General features: G+C 43.9%; 1 protein-coding gene across 1 annotated transcript in view; it reads left to right on the top strand.

Annotated features, from left to right (window-relative positions):
• UBE2E3 (ubiquitin conjugating enzyme E2 E3) overlaps positions 1-3085 on the top strand; it is a 59937-nt gene extending 56852 nt beyond the window's left edge. Inside the window, exon 6 of the mRNA XM_050900252.1 lies at positions 573-3085. Within this exon, the coding sequence (XP_050756209.1) occupies positions 573-670 (98 nt within the window). The 3' untranslated portion in view covers positions 671-3085. The remainder of the gene's footprint in view (positions 1-572) is intronic.
• The last annotated feature ends 11783 nt before the right edge of the window (positions 3086-14868 follow it).

Genomic DNA, 14868 nt, shown 5'->3' with positions numbered 1-14868 from the left:
CTCAGCAACAGCTGTGTGACCAGTGTCATTAGGCAATGAATGCTAATTGCCTGCGGTCAGGGCAGGAACTGAGCAGTAGTGCTAAGATGACAGTTCATTTACAGGAGACTGGTAATGATCAGGGAGAAATGGATTAGCCTCTTTGATACAAAAGTTTGATGGCTCTTGAAGCAAACTGGATCCCCTCGGTGTGTGTCCTACGGTCCTGATACCCTAACATACACTAGTCTTGTCCAGCACTGTGACAGGAGTGTGCCAGGCTGTGCTTGCTGAATGTCCCCTGTGCCCAGCGGTCCTTCCAAAGGGGTGAAAAGCAGGGCACCTGGCTGGGGCAGCGTGCATTCATATGCAGATAACCACAACAGATTTTTCTGTTTTCTTTTTCTGTTCATTGTGCCTTGCATGCTTTCTCTTGGAAATGTCTTGTGTAAGAGCCTCACTATATCTCACAGCATTTTCTGGCCTAACAAAGACTATGTTTTGGAATAGATTCTGTATTTTAAATCATGTGTTTGGTGGTGGTTTTTTTATTGTGAAATGGTTTCTAATGCATCTTCTCCTGCCTTTTGCAGCTGACCCTCTGGTTGGAAGCATAGCCACTCAGTACCTGACCAACAGAGCAGAACATGACAGGATAGCCAGACAGTGGACCAAGAGATATGCAACATAAATGACAAACTACTTGTGCAGTGTGAAGCTGCAGAAGGCAACTTTGCAGTGTGCAACAAATCTTTATAGCCTTTACAATACGGACTTCTGTGTATATGTTATACTGATTCTACTCTGCTTTTATCCTTTTGAAGACTGGGATACTGCCCCCCAAAAAGGTAAATGCTATCAAGAGTAGAAATTTGTAGCTGTAGATTAGTTATGTTTAAAATGCCTACTTGCAAGTCTTGCTTCTTTGGGATATCAAAATGTATTTTGTGATGTACTAAGGATACTGTTCCTGAAGTCAACCAAATATTATAGTGCATTTTAGCCTAATTCATTATCTGTATGAAGTTATTAAAGGTAGCTGTAGATTACTAGGAATTATGTCATTTGTATTAAACCCAGATCTATTTCCAATATGTGGTACATGCTGTTGTGAAAACTGTTTTAACTTTTACCTTTGTCAGTTTGTAATGAAAGGATTTCCTTTTTCCCTTTGTAGCTCAGAGAGCACCCAGTGTATCATCTCAAACACAATAAACATGTTCCCCAAGGAGTAGTTTCTTTGTTTTCCTATTTTAAATTAATATTTGAATAAATTTATAGTAACAAGGCAGGGCCAATGTATCACAGATCCCTGTGGATAATCTTTAAATTAATATACATAAGCAAAGGCTTGCTATTAAATGTTTAATGCACACCTGTGGATTGTTTTAAGTTTTCCTTGTTTTGTTTTTAACAGAACAAATGTCATTTCTACAATTTCCTTAAATTTAATACTGTTCAGCTCTTTCTCAAGTTGGAATGAGAGCATTGCATATGCTTACTCCAGAAGTTAATGTAGCTGGTTGCTTCAGGGCCAGTCCTGCTCTTATAACAGACTGCCTGAGTCTTGATACAAATTTTTTTTTGCAGGACGAGGGCTAAGTTAGAGATAGTCTGGTGCTTTTGTTTCCGAGTAAAGCAAGTCAGACTTGCTGATCTAGAGAACTACAGTTATCCATTGAAAATGGTCTTCCAAAGCATGATTGAACACTGTATCATCTGTCCAGAAAAGAGAGGAGTAGAATTTAATCAGATTTTTATGATGTAAAAACAGTTGTGGGGGAAATGAACCTTTGTTAGTGAAAATGAAATCTGTAAAACTTTTAGACTACATTTCCTCGTGCCCCCCCCTTCACTTTCTGGCTTGGAAATTTTGTAACATCTGTAAGTAACAAAGATATACAGCTTTATAGTACATACAGTTTAAAAAGTAGAGTCCCTAATAGTTTTATAATTTAAGCTTTTATAGGTTGCCAGTCACCATATTGATTATAAAAAAAAGATACTTGATCCCTTTAAGTGATTTTTTAAATTACACTTAATTTTAAACTTTACAGTCTCCCTTACTACCTGGTGTTTTTGGAGATAATGTAGCACTTCCATCAATAAGATGCTCTGCTCATTTAATATATGAAAACTGAATGTTAAGTTTAAATATTAAAGCAATAGAAAAAATGTTAAAGATTTAGATCTAAAGTTAGCCATTACTATATAGGTCCCCGTTTTTTGTATCACATAACCTTTGACCATGAATTGTCCACCCTACTTTAAATATTTCTACAGATTCCTGAAGGTGGCTTGAAGAACTGTGTATCCCAAATATCTCAACCTAGAAGCCAGTCTCTCTTGGTAGCTACAAGATAGCTTTAGAGTTCAGGTTATAAAGTGCAAAAGGGAATGAGAAACAGGGGATCTGGCAGGTGAATATGCCTAAGTCAGGTAACAGACTAATGCCAGGAGATGAAGTGCTGGAAATCACTGCTGAAGGTGACCAGAGTTTCTCATTATGTCATTGGATGTGTGAGAAATAGCACAGATTGGCAAAGAAACAAGGGGCTATCACATCCGGGCTGGACGTCTAAAGTCTGCTCGCTGCTGACCATTGGCGTGCTCGTGGGTGACACGGTGCTCGTACACCACTCCAGTGACTTTCCAGTGAAGAGCAAACTATGTATTTCACACATTAACTGTGTTGCCTACAGAATTTACAGATATTTATATCATAAAATATTATGGTATAAAAGTACAGGTTTTAATTCTAATTTTAATGTATTTTGGTTTTGTATTGTACCTACAACTTCAGATACCTAGGTGTACAAGTGGGATGCCTTGTTAGTGTTGCCCCATCTTGCCTTCCTTGCAATTGGATCCTTTACACTGAATTCCCATCCTTTTTTTTTTTTTTGTTGGTTTGTCATGATTCTGTTCTTTTTTAATGTAGTTTTTTTGTGTGTAAATTTTATATTTACTGAAGTAAAGGTTGTTTTTGTGTAAACATTTAAACTTTAAAAAAAGAAAAGAAGCTAATTTTGTTTCTCAAGTTCTCTCTGCTAAACCATGCAGTAGAAAGAAATTTGTATTGTTAAATAAATCAATTAGTTGTTAAATGAGAATGTGTGTCTGTTTTCATGGGGAGGGGAGAAATCCCTGCTGGAAATATATACAAAATGCCAGTTGCAAACAGCATCTGGTGTTTTCAAACTATTTCCTTCCTGGCTGTGCTGGGGTGAATACCGGACCACTACCAAAGCACAGCACTGATCCTATTTTACAGTTTTAGTTTTCAGTTCCATCTTCTTATCACCAGTCACTGGGCTCTGTATTTGAGAAAAAGTGAACTGAAATGACATCTTTGTGAGTATCGCACATCCCCTCTTCCTCTCCATTTTGGATGGGCTTTTCTTGTGCCCGAACTGGGCTCCATGATCTCCCAGCACAAGGAGCACTTGCATGGGAACTGGCTGTCCCAGCCTTTGAGCTGCGACACTGCTGAGGAACAGAGAGGGCCAAACCACAATCACATCTCCCTGCTTTTCAGCTGAGGTGGTGGCTAGATTCACAGCAAATACTTCGTCCTATCAAATGAGAAGGGATGGGTGAATATAAATGTCTTAAATATAAATATATTAAATACAATGGAAAGGCAAATATATATCAGCCTTGTTATTTCTGTACTAACATGGTCTTGGTGAGCTGCTTCATGTTCTGTGATGTCTTAGCAATGTGTGGGGTGCCTTAAGTGGAGACAGTCTTGCTTACTGATCAACGTTGACTAGTGATCGTTTGAAGTCTATAGCCGGGAAGGGAAGGGAGTCATATGGAGCTAGAAAGCCAGACTGCAGGGTAGCCTGAGCCATGGGCCAGGCTTGCACAGCCTCGTAAGGAAAGCAGGAACTGAACCAGGTCTGGTTCGTGCTCTGCTCCCTCCCTGCCTCTTAGGGGAAAAGGAAACTCTGCCACGCTTTGCTGCACACTGGTTCCTGCCCTGTACCAGCTTATTTGTGGGCATGGGTGTTGCAGGAAGTGAGACCAAGCTTCTCTCTTTCCTCACCTTCCTGCAGGAACCAGATTTGTGGCCTCACAGCAGTGTCCCCACTTGCCTGCACCACGACGGGAGCGCTGCAGGGCTCGGGCCGAGGGGCTTCGTGCCAGCTGGGTGCAGCTCTGAGCCGCAGGGCAGCCCCAGCTGCCTCTTTGCCGCTCCTGCCACGACTTCCCTGGGGCCCTGCCCGGGTCACCACAGCGCTGTAGGGGAGGAAGCTGGAGACCACAGCAGCTTCCACATTGATCTTGCGGTCTTCTGCCCCTGGGGTTTCATCTGCGTGGGCGCAGGCGGCAAAGGAAGGACTCCTGACTCCAGGCTGAAGAGTGAATTTCATCTTTCTTGCATTTTCTTCAGCAAAACTCAGCACTGGATATTTATGTGAAAGAAGGAAGCCCTGTGCAGGCATCCTGAACTAAAACAGCTTCAAAGGACAGTGACAGTAGCGTGACTAAAATGAGATTTGATTCAGCCATAAACCAGCATTGTGTTTCTGCAGCCCGTGCTATAGCCAGGGAAACAGATGCATTTGAGAACTCGGCGCTGCTTCGTGTACAGTATCCCTTCAGCCTCTGCACGGAGGCACCGCTTGCGTTTGTATTGCATGGTAACTTCCAAGGCTGAACTGCCGCTCCCTTCCCCTCACTAACCACCCTGACTGAAAGTGGCTGGAGAGGATCCCAAGACAACAGGAGAGAGAGTGTAATAGAGCACATGTTTTAAAGGGAGAAGAAGTGAGACAACAGCATGGCTGCTTGTACTGCTGCCTGACCTTGCTGATGTCGACGATAGACACGTTCAACTGTAGCTTAGGTGGAAGAGCAGATAATGCACTTGGAAGATAATTGCTGGAACGTTTGCAGTACATAGGGGCTTTTGCCTTTTTAGCCTTGAAGAGGGAAACCTGCTTCAGCTTGTCTTCCCCCACCTCTCTGTGTGCATGTCTCTCTGGAGTGCAGTTATGACTACCTGTGTTCCTGGGTAGAACAGAAAGCATCCAACATACTAGCAACAATTTGGGGGATCCTTAAAAATAAACACTGCCAGGAATAGATAGAATAAGAGGCATAGTATGAAAAATATACGTATCTCATCCCCTGATGGTGACTACGTCTTGAGCACAGGCTCTGCATCTATAGGGATGTAAGATGTGGTGGGACCACGTGCATGGATAACAAATGCATATAGTTGTCTCTCTCATTGTTGTTGCTACTGCTCTTCTGCAGGTAACGTGTGGACAGCCCTATCTGTTTATGTAGTGTTTCAAAGTATTGGGAAGCTTTTCATAACTTTGTTGTCCAAGATAAACATCTCTTTGACCCATCCTAAATTACTTTGTTTAAGTACATCCAAAAATTAATTTTACTTTGTTAAATTACATCCAAAAATAATTTGTTTGTTATGTGATTATTTCATGTAACCTGCTATGTGAACATTTTATGTCTCCTAGTGTTGTACTGTGAGAAATAATGAATAATTGCATCTGTTCTCCTCATTGATCCCATTTATGATTTTATGTACCATCATTATTATCAGCCCCTAGTAACTTCTTTTTCCAGGCTGGAAAGTCCTCATTTATTTAGTCTCTCCCTGTATGGAAGACACTCTGATTATCCTGGTCACCCTTGTCTGTACGTTTTGTAATTCTGCTCCAACTAATTTAAAGGAATGAGAGCTGCATGCTGTACACAAAAGGTGAACTCACAATTCATCTGGAATAATGTTTTCTGGTTTGGTCTGCTTGCCTACTAATTCGTAGTACTCTGCCTTTTTGACCATTGCTTATTGCTTGTCTTCATTAAGCTGTGTTCAGAGATGCTGGAATCTCTTTTCTGAGCAATAGCTAATTTAATCTTTTATGTAGGTCTAACAAATTTGTCTTTCCCAATATCCGCCACTTTGTATTTATCATCACCAAATCCATCTGTGATCTTATCTCCCAGTTCTCAGTATCATGAAATCCTTTATGACTCTTGGCAGTCGGTTTTAGTTTAGTCTGCCTTGAATATTGACTCTGTGTGTGTGCCACGTGCACCAGGGGTGGGAGGTAACAGCAAAAGTAATAGCAAAGTGCACTGGACAGGTCTGTCTGCCAAGAAGTGATGGGTCCCCGAGGACAAATTATCATCTGGCTTCTGAATGGCACAAATGAAAGCAGCTGCCAACTGTTTTCATCAGTCTGGGCTTTGTCTCCCTCTACAGAACAAATGTCAGGTCATTATTTAAAGAGGAGCTCAGCGTGAGTAAATTTTCCGGAGTGCTGAATGAGCTGTCATGCCGGAGATTAGTTTTCTGGGATATCATATAGGTAGACAGGGGTGAATCGCAAATCCTGTGGGAGACCATTCCTCTGAACATAGCAATTGGATGTATCTCTGAAGGATACGGTTGGGTTGGAACTCTGCAGTCTAGCATTCATTCACGGAGCCAGGCAGCAATAGTGGGGCTGGAAATGCAGAGGCGATAAATGGAAACGGAATGAAGCTGTTGAAGTACAGCGGTGCAGGATGGCATTTCTTGCACCAAGGAAGGCAGCTTCTTGGAAGCGTAGAAGTCTATGGTTGTGCTTGTGTATTCCAGCATTTTAAATCTGCGTACATTTGTGAAAATTTAAACCAAGCTGGGACTCTCTTGACTGCATGCTAAATAAAGAGGTTACCAGTTCCTAATTTATAGGCAGTAGAATTAGTGACAAATTATTTTAAACTTGTTGTCAGTTTCTGAAGGGAAATATTAATATGCTCTATGCTTTTCTGCCATTGCCTGGGTTTTCCTGTTAGCTGGGAAGCTAATGTGCTGTCTTTTTACTGCTGGAATGATTAGTTATTACATACAAGCAATACTTTTCATTCTATTCATTTCTGAGTGTTGCTGTTCCCAGCTGATTTTTTTCATAAGTATGGATTTAATGAAGAACTAAAAACATTAAGGTCTCATTTAAGCTTCATTCATTGATTTAGTTGATATTTTACTGTAAAATTACCTGAATTATCTTTCTTAAATGAAGAGAGTAAGAACTAAATTACACAGTAGTTCTGGAAGATTGTGCTGTTTATTAGCAGGATGTTACCTAGGTCAGTACATTATATAGGTAAATCATGGACTTTACTACAATTTTCCTTTGCCTACTGCATAATATTTGATCCAAGCATTTATAAACTAGCAGATGGAATAAATGAAAAAGATGAAGTACTGTGGAGTTTTGTTGGAGTAAGGGAGAAAATAGAAGGAAATAGAGAGGAAAAATAGAGGGAAATAGAAACTGTCACGTATATAAAAAATATTAAATGTCTGAACTTTGCATTAAAGAAATACTAAACTTAGGATAAATCAAACCAAGCGTTGGCCTTTCTGGCTCAGCTAATTTCCATGAGGAAATGCAGGAAGTAAAATAAAATAAATAGCTAAATAAATACCAAGCCAAGGAAATAGCCAAATAAAACATTTGAGAAGTTTTCACTTGAGCGGGCTTTTTTAAATCCAGCTGTAGCGGCAGGGGTTCCTGCTGAGCCACGCATACCTATCTGCAGGTGCCTGCTTTTTGGCAGAGCGCAGCATCTCAGGCTTAGCTGCTTCTGCAGCTCCTCTAAAGCCTCCCTAGCAGAGCGGGGTGGGTGGCCGTGCTCCTCCAGCCAGGCGGAGGAGCTGGGCGCCCGGTGCCAGCAGCTCTCCCGCGGTGGGGCCCCCTGCTCCCACCACAGTCAGGTCACGAGTGGCCCGCCCTGTTTCTCAGCGTTTTCCTCCGCTAAGCGCGTCCTGGCTTGCGCCGGCGAGTTGCCGACGGACGACAGAGGAATTTAAAACGAGCCGAGCCACCGAGTTTCAGCAGCGCGGCGGAGCTGCCCGGAGCGCCGGGCGGTGCCGCGGTCCCCTCAGCTGCGGGGTGGGCTGAGCCCCGCTAGGTGTCGCTGCCGCACCGGGTACGGCCGCGGTCCGTCCCCGGCGAGGGCCGCGCTCGGGGCGGGGGGGGCGGGGCGGGGCAGGACACCGGGCGTTACGGGGGGGCGGGGCAGGACACCGGGCGTTACGGAGGGGCGGGGCAGGACACCGGGCGTTGCGGGGAGGGCGGGGCAGGACACCGGGCGTCACGGGGGGCTTGCGGCCACCAGCTGCAGCGCAGCCACAGCCGGCAAGCCTGCAGCTAGCAATTCACACAACCCGTGGTTGTCCTCCCGAGGTGGGTGACTCCAGCCTTGAAAATCCCGGAGCTGCGGCGCTCGGCAGCGTAGCGTGGGCGGGAGCTGGGGGCGGGTGTGCCGGCCCCGGCACCGTCCCCTCACCCGGCAGAGCAACGGGGCTGCAGCGAGCGTACACCGGCAGCGAGCGGGAGGGGAGGGCGCGATCCTGTGGCCTGGGGCTTCCCCTGCTCGCGGGGACGCCAGCAGGATGACTGACTTGTGCTACTCAACAGCCACTACGTTGCACTCTAAGGACAGGCAATTCGCTTTAAAGTATATTTTTACCCCAAAATTGTTAAAAATAAGAAACTGCAACAGGTCATCTGAAAGAGCTGCTGCCAGCCCAGTGCTCAGTCTCTCCCAAGTTCATTAAGCTATCTGAAGCTCCACAAAATTAAATATCACTTACATAAGCCCAAGAGCCCGAGAGGGACATGAAGCGTTGGTGTACTGGTCAGTGCCTCTCAGCCTACTTGTTCATCCTCTCTGAGCGTCTCTTTTTTCCTCAGAAAGAGAGACCATATATTTAGAACAGTGGTGCTGCACTTAAGATGCCACTGCTTCCAAAGAAGAGGCAGTTAAAGAAAACAAATATGCAAGTTAAAAAGAGAGATTTTCAACTATCTTTCAAAGTTAAATCTTTGCAGATGGGTAGATTTAGTCCAGATGGACTGAAATATCATGTTCAGTTTCTATTTTCTTTATTAGATTAAATACTAGGCTCCTGGCATCAGAAATTTCTTTTTCCTCTTCTTATAAGCCATATTCATTCATAAGTCCCACTCTGAAAACTGGCCCCGCAGACAGCTGGTTTCCTTTCAGTAACAAAGGATTCTAACAGCACTGCTTCCTTTTCTCCTTCGCACAGTCTGTTCTGCTGTTCAGGACTCGGAGGAGTTTATCCAAGCCCGTGGCAGCTGTGGGGGACTACTGCTCTGTAAGCCAGCGAGACTCTTCCTGGCCCTTGGCTTGTATTTTGCCACTTGAAGGGTGACCTCAGCTAAACATTATAAATGAGGTAAAGCTGACAGAGGTGACTTGTGACTTTCTCAGCCTTTCAGCTCCAGTGATACACTTGCCTACTCAGCCACAGTGCACTAATGCTGCTCCTTTTACCCCTCCAGCAGCAATTCCCCCGTGTAACAAATGGAGTTGTGCTGGTCTGGCACTGTCTGCTTAAAAATAATGTATGGATAAATATTTTAAATTTACCAAATTGCTAATGATTTTCAAAGGCTTTAACTGAGTTATTAAAGAAGCCATTGATTTTTCAGGCCTCAACCTACGCTGTAATTCAGACACTCTGCAAAGGAAGTCACACACAATCGGATTCAGCCATCATTCAAAGCGAGGCCTCTGCAATTATCGTTGCAAACGTCAGGTATTGTGTTTGCCTTATTAACTTACATTAGGAACCTGTAGTGAAGCTGTGAAACAGCAGTTGTCTTAAGATGCTTCCTGTGGTAGGGTTTTTATTAAAGACATTTACAGAGCCATAAACTGCAAAAGGGGATGGTTCATGCAAATTGCTGAGATTTATGCTTTGAACGTGTTGTAGGTCTGCAAATGTGCTGGAAATCCTACAAAACTACTGCCAAGTCCCACAGACTGCATTGGGAGGAACCAATACTTCCTGGCTGTGGACTTTTTAAACAATTAACAATTTAAACAGTCAGCAGTGGTGCTTGGAAAGCTGCTTAAAAATGACCAGGCTTTTTCCAATCAGGTCAGGATTCAGGTTGGGAGTTTGGCACAGGGCAGCATCATGGGGAGCTCCTGTGACACTAAGCCTCCACCTCAGGCACTTCATGACCCATCTGCCCCGTCCATCACAGTGATGCTCCCTATAGGCAGTTGCTACTTCATGAGGGACCTTCTTGCTCACTCCCTCGGGGTGGTGGACCTTCTAGCTGCTGTTCAGTCTGGTTGGCCTCTGAGAACCTTCAAACTTCCATTTAGAGGGGGAACTACAAAGAGAGGAGGTACATTTTGTGACCCAACCCAATTTATTTGTATAAGCAGTCATTTGTGACAGCAGTCATCCAGCGCTGAGGAATATTTGCCACACAGTAAAATAAAAACGCTCACTAAACAAGAATCAACCAAGAAGCTTATTTGAGAGCAATCTGGAAGTGTAGCAACAAGCTAGTCCTTGGTATTCAACCCCCAGCTCTTCAGAAGAAGGGAGTGGATGAGGTCTTTGCAGTGCCCTGAGCCTCAAGCATTTGGGAAACATGAAGCTCCGGAGAAGGGAAGGTTTAAAAGTCCCCACAGACACTACCTGCTCTGACCTGCTAGAGCTGACTTTTACTGTGAGGATCCAACTGTCTCTTGGAATCTAAGATTTAAGATTTTTTTGTTTTCATTGCAGATAACTGAGGGAGCTGACTTAGCTCTTTTCAGGTCTTGTCCCCATTTTATTTTTCTGCCTTAAGTTTACAGTAGTTCTTGCTTTCCTGCTTTTGTTGCCATACAACTGACTCTGCCATTCCTGGCCATTGTTAGGGACACATTGGGAAAGTGGCTTTGGGAGCTGCTTCTGCTGGTTTAAGAACAACCAAGTTACTGTAGCGAGTGCCAAGCAGGCTGCAAGCACCAGATGAGTACACCTTCCTCGTGGTGTTTATACTGTGCACCAGTACAAAAGATTTTTCTCCCAAGACCATCCTTCCGAACCTTGCTACTGCTTTCTTTCCCTTCCACTTTAAGGGTTTTGAAAGAAGAGGTAATTTCCTTCAATTTGTTATTATGAAAAACTGACTAATGTGAATCTAGGGGTTCAGTCTTGAATTAATATAAGGTTAACACTCATGGCAGCTGAGTGATGGGGAAGCAGAAGCGGCTCTGGCTTACGCTGGCTTGCAGAAGGTCCCTGGAGGCCATCACACTGGCAAGAATTATTGCCTGAAGGGCAATTACATTGGCAAGCATCAGCTGGAGCACCGTGCACCCTACTTTCTCACCTCATCATGCCAATTCATGCCGCCAGCTTTGTTCTGACACCCATCCTCTATCACAGGAGCAGGTGGCAAGGAGCCAGCTACGCTCAGTGTGGGGTCTCTGCTCTTCGGAGAGCCAGTAACCAAGGGCCAGCTCAGCCTGCCACTGTGGCTGCAAAAATCCAACACAATGCAAAGGGCAGAAATAAAGCCTGACTGAATAAAACCCAAAAGGTTGGATCGGCCTAAAGGACTTCTCTGGTAAACAAGAGGAGCAAGACAGTGGGAGTGAAGAAAACAAAACTGATGTGCTGGACCTAGGCCTGACTGGTGGCAAATGAACAGATGGACGGCTCTACTCATCCTCCTCCTAGGGAGAGGGATGGTAATTCAACTGTGAGACAAAAGACGTGGACAGGAAGGTGCAGATTTCCCCATCCCGACTGCTGTGTCTGCTGCCTTCTGAGATGGCTGTGATCCCACTGGGCCTTCATTGCTCTTATCCTGTTAGGGTTAGGGATGGGGTTGGGAGACAGACAAACCCTGGCACTGGGTTGGAGTGCTGCTGGATGGAGGCCACTGAGGGAGAGGCCATGCTGCCCAAAGACTGGTCCCCAGATGAGTTTATCCTCTGGGCCATGGCTGGAGGTCCCAGGCTCAGCCTCAGCCCCAGACAAGGACTAGGGTTAGGGATGAAGCTGGTTCTGGAACTATAGGACTACTGCACTTTTTATTTAATAAAATAATAAATGATGGGAAGACTGGAAGCCCAAGATTGAGCAGCTACAGAAAGCACCCATAAATGAAAAAGAGAAGCACCACAGCCCTACTCATTGCAGACAAAATGCTACTTTTGCAGAGCTACCCTGTAATAGGGCCCAAAATATACTTCTGTTCAGCATCCATACTGGAGCTCCAGAAACCAAGACATATTTGGAAAAAGAAAATTAAAAAAGAACTACATGAAAATGTAGAAGCCTACTAACAGTACACTAGGAGTACATTCAAAGCAGTAAAATCATTATAAGCAGACTGGAACATGTCTAAAGAAACCTGTTTCTGTTGCGAAAGCATATAGGTCTCAGAGCAAAGCTCTTATCAGGAAAGATTTTTAAAAATATGAAAAAAGAAGCTAGCTACAGAATAAGGGAAGCTATTAAAAGCAAGGAAGCAATAGAGGGCTGAATACTAAGGGGACAAAGTTTGCTGCTGATTTATAGTTATTCAAAGTGGTTAAGAGGAAAGCCATCTGTGAAGAGCTATCAAAATAACTTACAGTGAGCAGGATTTAATACAGCAAATAAAATTCAATATAGTTAAATGTAAAGTGATAAGCAGGAGGAAGAGAGTCTGACTTTACGTACACGATGGGATCTGAGCTGCTGCTTGCCATGCAAGAGTGGTGCCTGGGACTGATTGCTCACTGTCTCTTCCAATGCCAGGATGAAGCAAGGACAGCCCAGTTTTAAAACAAACTAAAGACAATAAATGTTCCTCAAAGCACTGAGGAAGCATGTTAGGGAACTCCTTTCCTCAAGGATGTTGTTGGGAATGCTGGAAGTCTACGTTAGATTAGAAAAGGTAAAAGAACAACAGTAACAAAATATTCCCTGAGACCTATCTTCAGTTATGCCAGCTTTGAACCAGAGATTGTTTTTTTCCCAGCAAAAGTATTCATGTGAGTTGTGACTACATACCTGACATTTCCTTGTAGTTAAGGCTGGGCAGCTGCCATCGACTGCTGCCATATGCCCCCAGTTTAACTCAGCACAAAACTTACAGGTGAAGCAGTGGCAGATTGGATCCAAGACCTGAGATTCACATCACTTAGGCTTTTATCGCAAATCTAGGAATTACAGTTTTTTGTTTATCTGTCTGACTTCCTCAAAAGGTGCAACAGAGAGAGAAGGATTTTTAATTCTATTAATTTTCTCCTGTCTATCAAAGGTAAGGGTAGGCCATAGCCTGTACATTAACATCAACAAGAGGGCCTTTGAAATCAAGTCATATGCCGATAATGGATTGACATCATAAACTTTTGGAATATAAACTTGGAAATTTTGGCTTAAATATTCTCCTTCATATTCTTCCAAGAATCCTGTAGGTGGATCAGTATTGTTATGTGTCGTGGTTTAACCCCAGCCAGCAACTAAGCACCACGCAGCCGCTTCCCCCTTCCCCCTCCCAGTGGGGTGGGGAGGAGGAAAGAAAAAAAAGTAAAACTTGTGGGTTGAGATAAGAACAGTTTAATAACTAAAGTAAAAATAAAAATACTCTACTAACTAAGAATAATAATAATTGTAATGAAAAAGAATACAACAAAAAAAAGAAATAACACCCAAGAAAAGACAAGTGATGCACAATGCAGTTGCTCACCACCCGCTGACCGATGCCAGAGCCGCGATCCGCCCCTCCCAGCCAGCTCCCCCCTGTTTATATACTGGGCATGACGTTCCATGGTACGGAATATCCCTTTGGCTAGTTCAGGTCAGCTGCCCCAGCTATGCTCCCTCCCAGCCTCCTGCACACCTGCTTGCTGGCAGAGCATGGGAAACTGAAAAGTCCTTGGCTTAAGATAAGCACGACTTAGCAAAAACTGAAACATCAGCGTGTTATCAACATTATTCCCACACTAAATCCAAAACACAGCACTGTACCAGCTACTAAGAAGCGAGTTAACTCTGTCCCAGCTGAAACCAGGATATTATGTTATGCTAACCTCAATCAGTCCCTTATTTTCATCTTCTACACAGTCATAATTACATTCAACCCACTTACAAATCTGTGCCAAGGGTCTGGGATACCTCAGGCTATATTGAGACGAGTGCTCCAAGGTACTGATCTGTATATCCTCCACTTCAGTATTTCTCAGCAGTTTCAGAAAAAAGACACAGTGAAGAACAAGAAATAGATTACATGCTGGGCTGATTTAAATGGCGGCTCAGGTGTTTCGGGACAGGAGCTGTTGCATAGGTGGGAATGACACTAACAAAGAAATCGAGTTAATACATGGTGTTCCTCAACACCAGAGACTCTCACTGTCCATGCAGAGAGCGCTCTTGGCTCTCTACAAAATTAGGGACAGCAGTGTGTTACTTCTCTGTCTTACGGTGAAACACAGCTCCTGTCTTTTGCCTGAATTCAGTTACACACTCCTTCTGCTCCTTCTTTCCATGCTGGAGAGCATCCTGCACTGTGACTCAAGTTACACACTGCCATGTGTCAAAAACACACAAAACCAAGGCACCCCATCCCTCGTAAGTTGACAGGTAAGTCCTTGTGCTAATTTGAGCTGCTGGTGCTTCCAGGAACGACTTATGTCAAGTACTACTTATCGTTTCCTGTTCTTCTCTTCTGACTGCAACAGCTGACAATGACTGGCATGAAAAGCAGAGAAAAGAGTATTTCCTGGGAGAAGAGCTGCTGGTGGAGAAAAAGGTCTCCTGAAACCTGAGGATTTCCAGAACGTGCCTCAAGACTCTTTCTAGTAGCTGAAATCAGGGGGTTGCAATAGCAATTAAAAATGAACAAACAAGACCATTAGCCAAATCTGTGGAGTCTCAAATCAGCAAAGAAACACTCCTTTTAATGAACACACAATGCATAGTTTCATAGTGAATCTAAAAACTGACGAATATGGCGATATCATTTGGAATTGGAGGGATGTGTATTTCTGAAGTTGTATGTGGTACGGGTGTAAATCAGAAACATCTGCTGCAAGGCAAGAAAA

This window comes from Gymnogyps californianus, chromosome 7 (genome assembly GCF_018139145.2).
Source record: "Gymnogyps californianus isolate 813 chromosome 7, ASM1813914v2, whole genome shotgun sequence".
NCBI lineage: Eukaryota > Metazoa > Chordata > Aves > Accipitriformes > Cathartidae > Gymnogyps > Gymnogyps californianus.
Note: the sequence above shows the minus strand (reverse complement) of the source record. Positions and strands in the feature narration are given on the sequence as shown.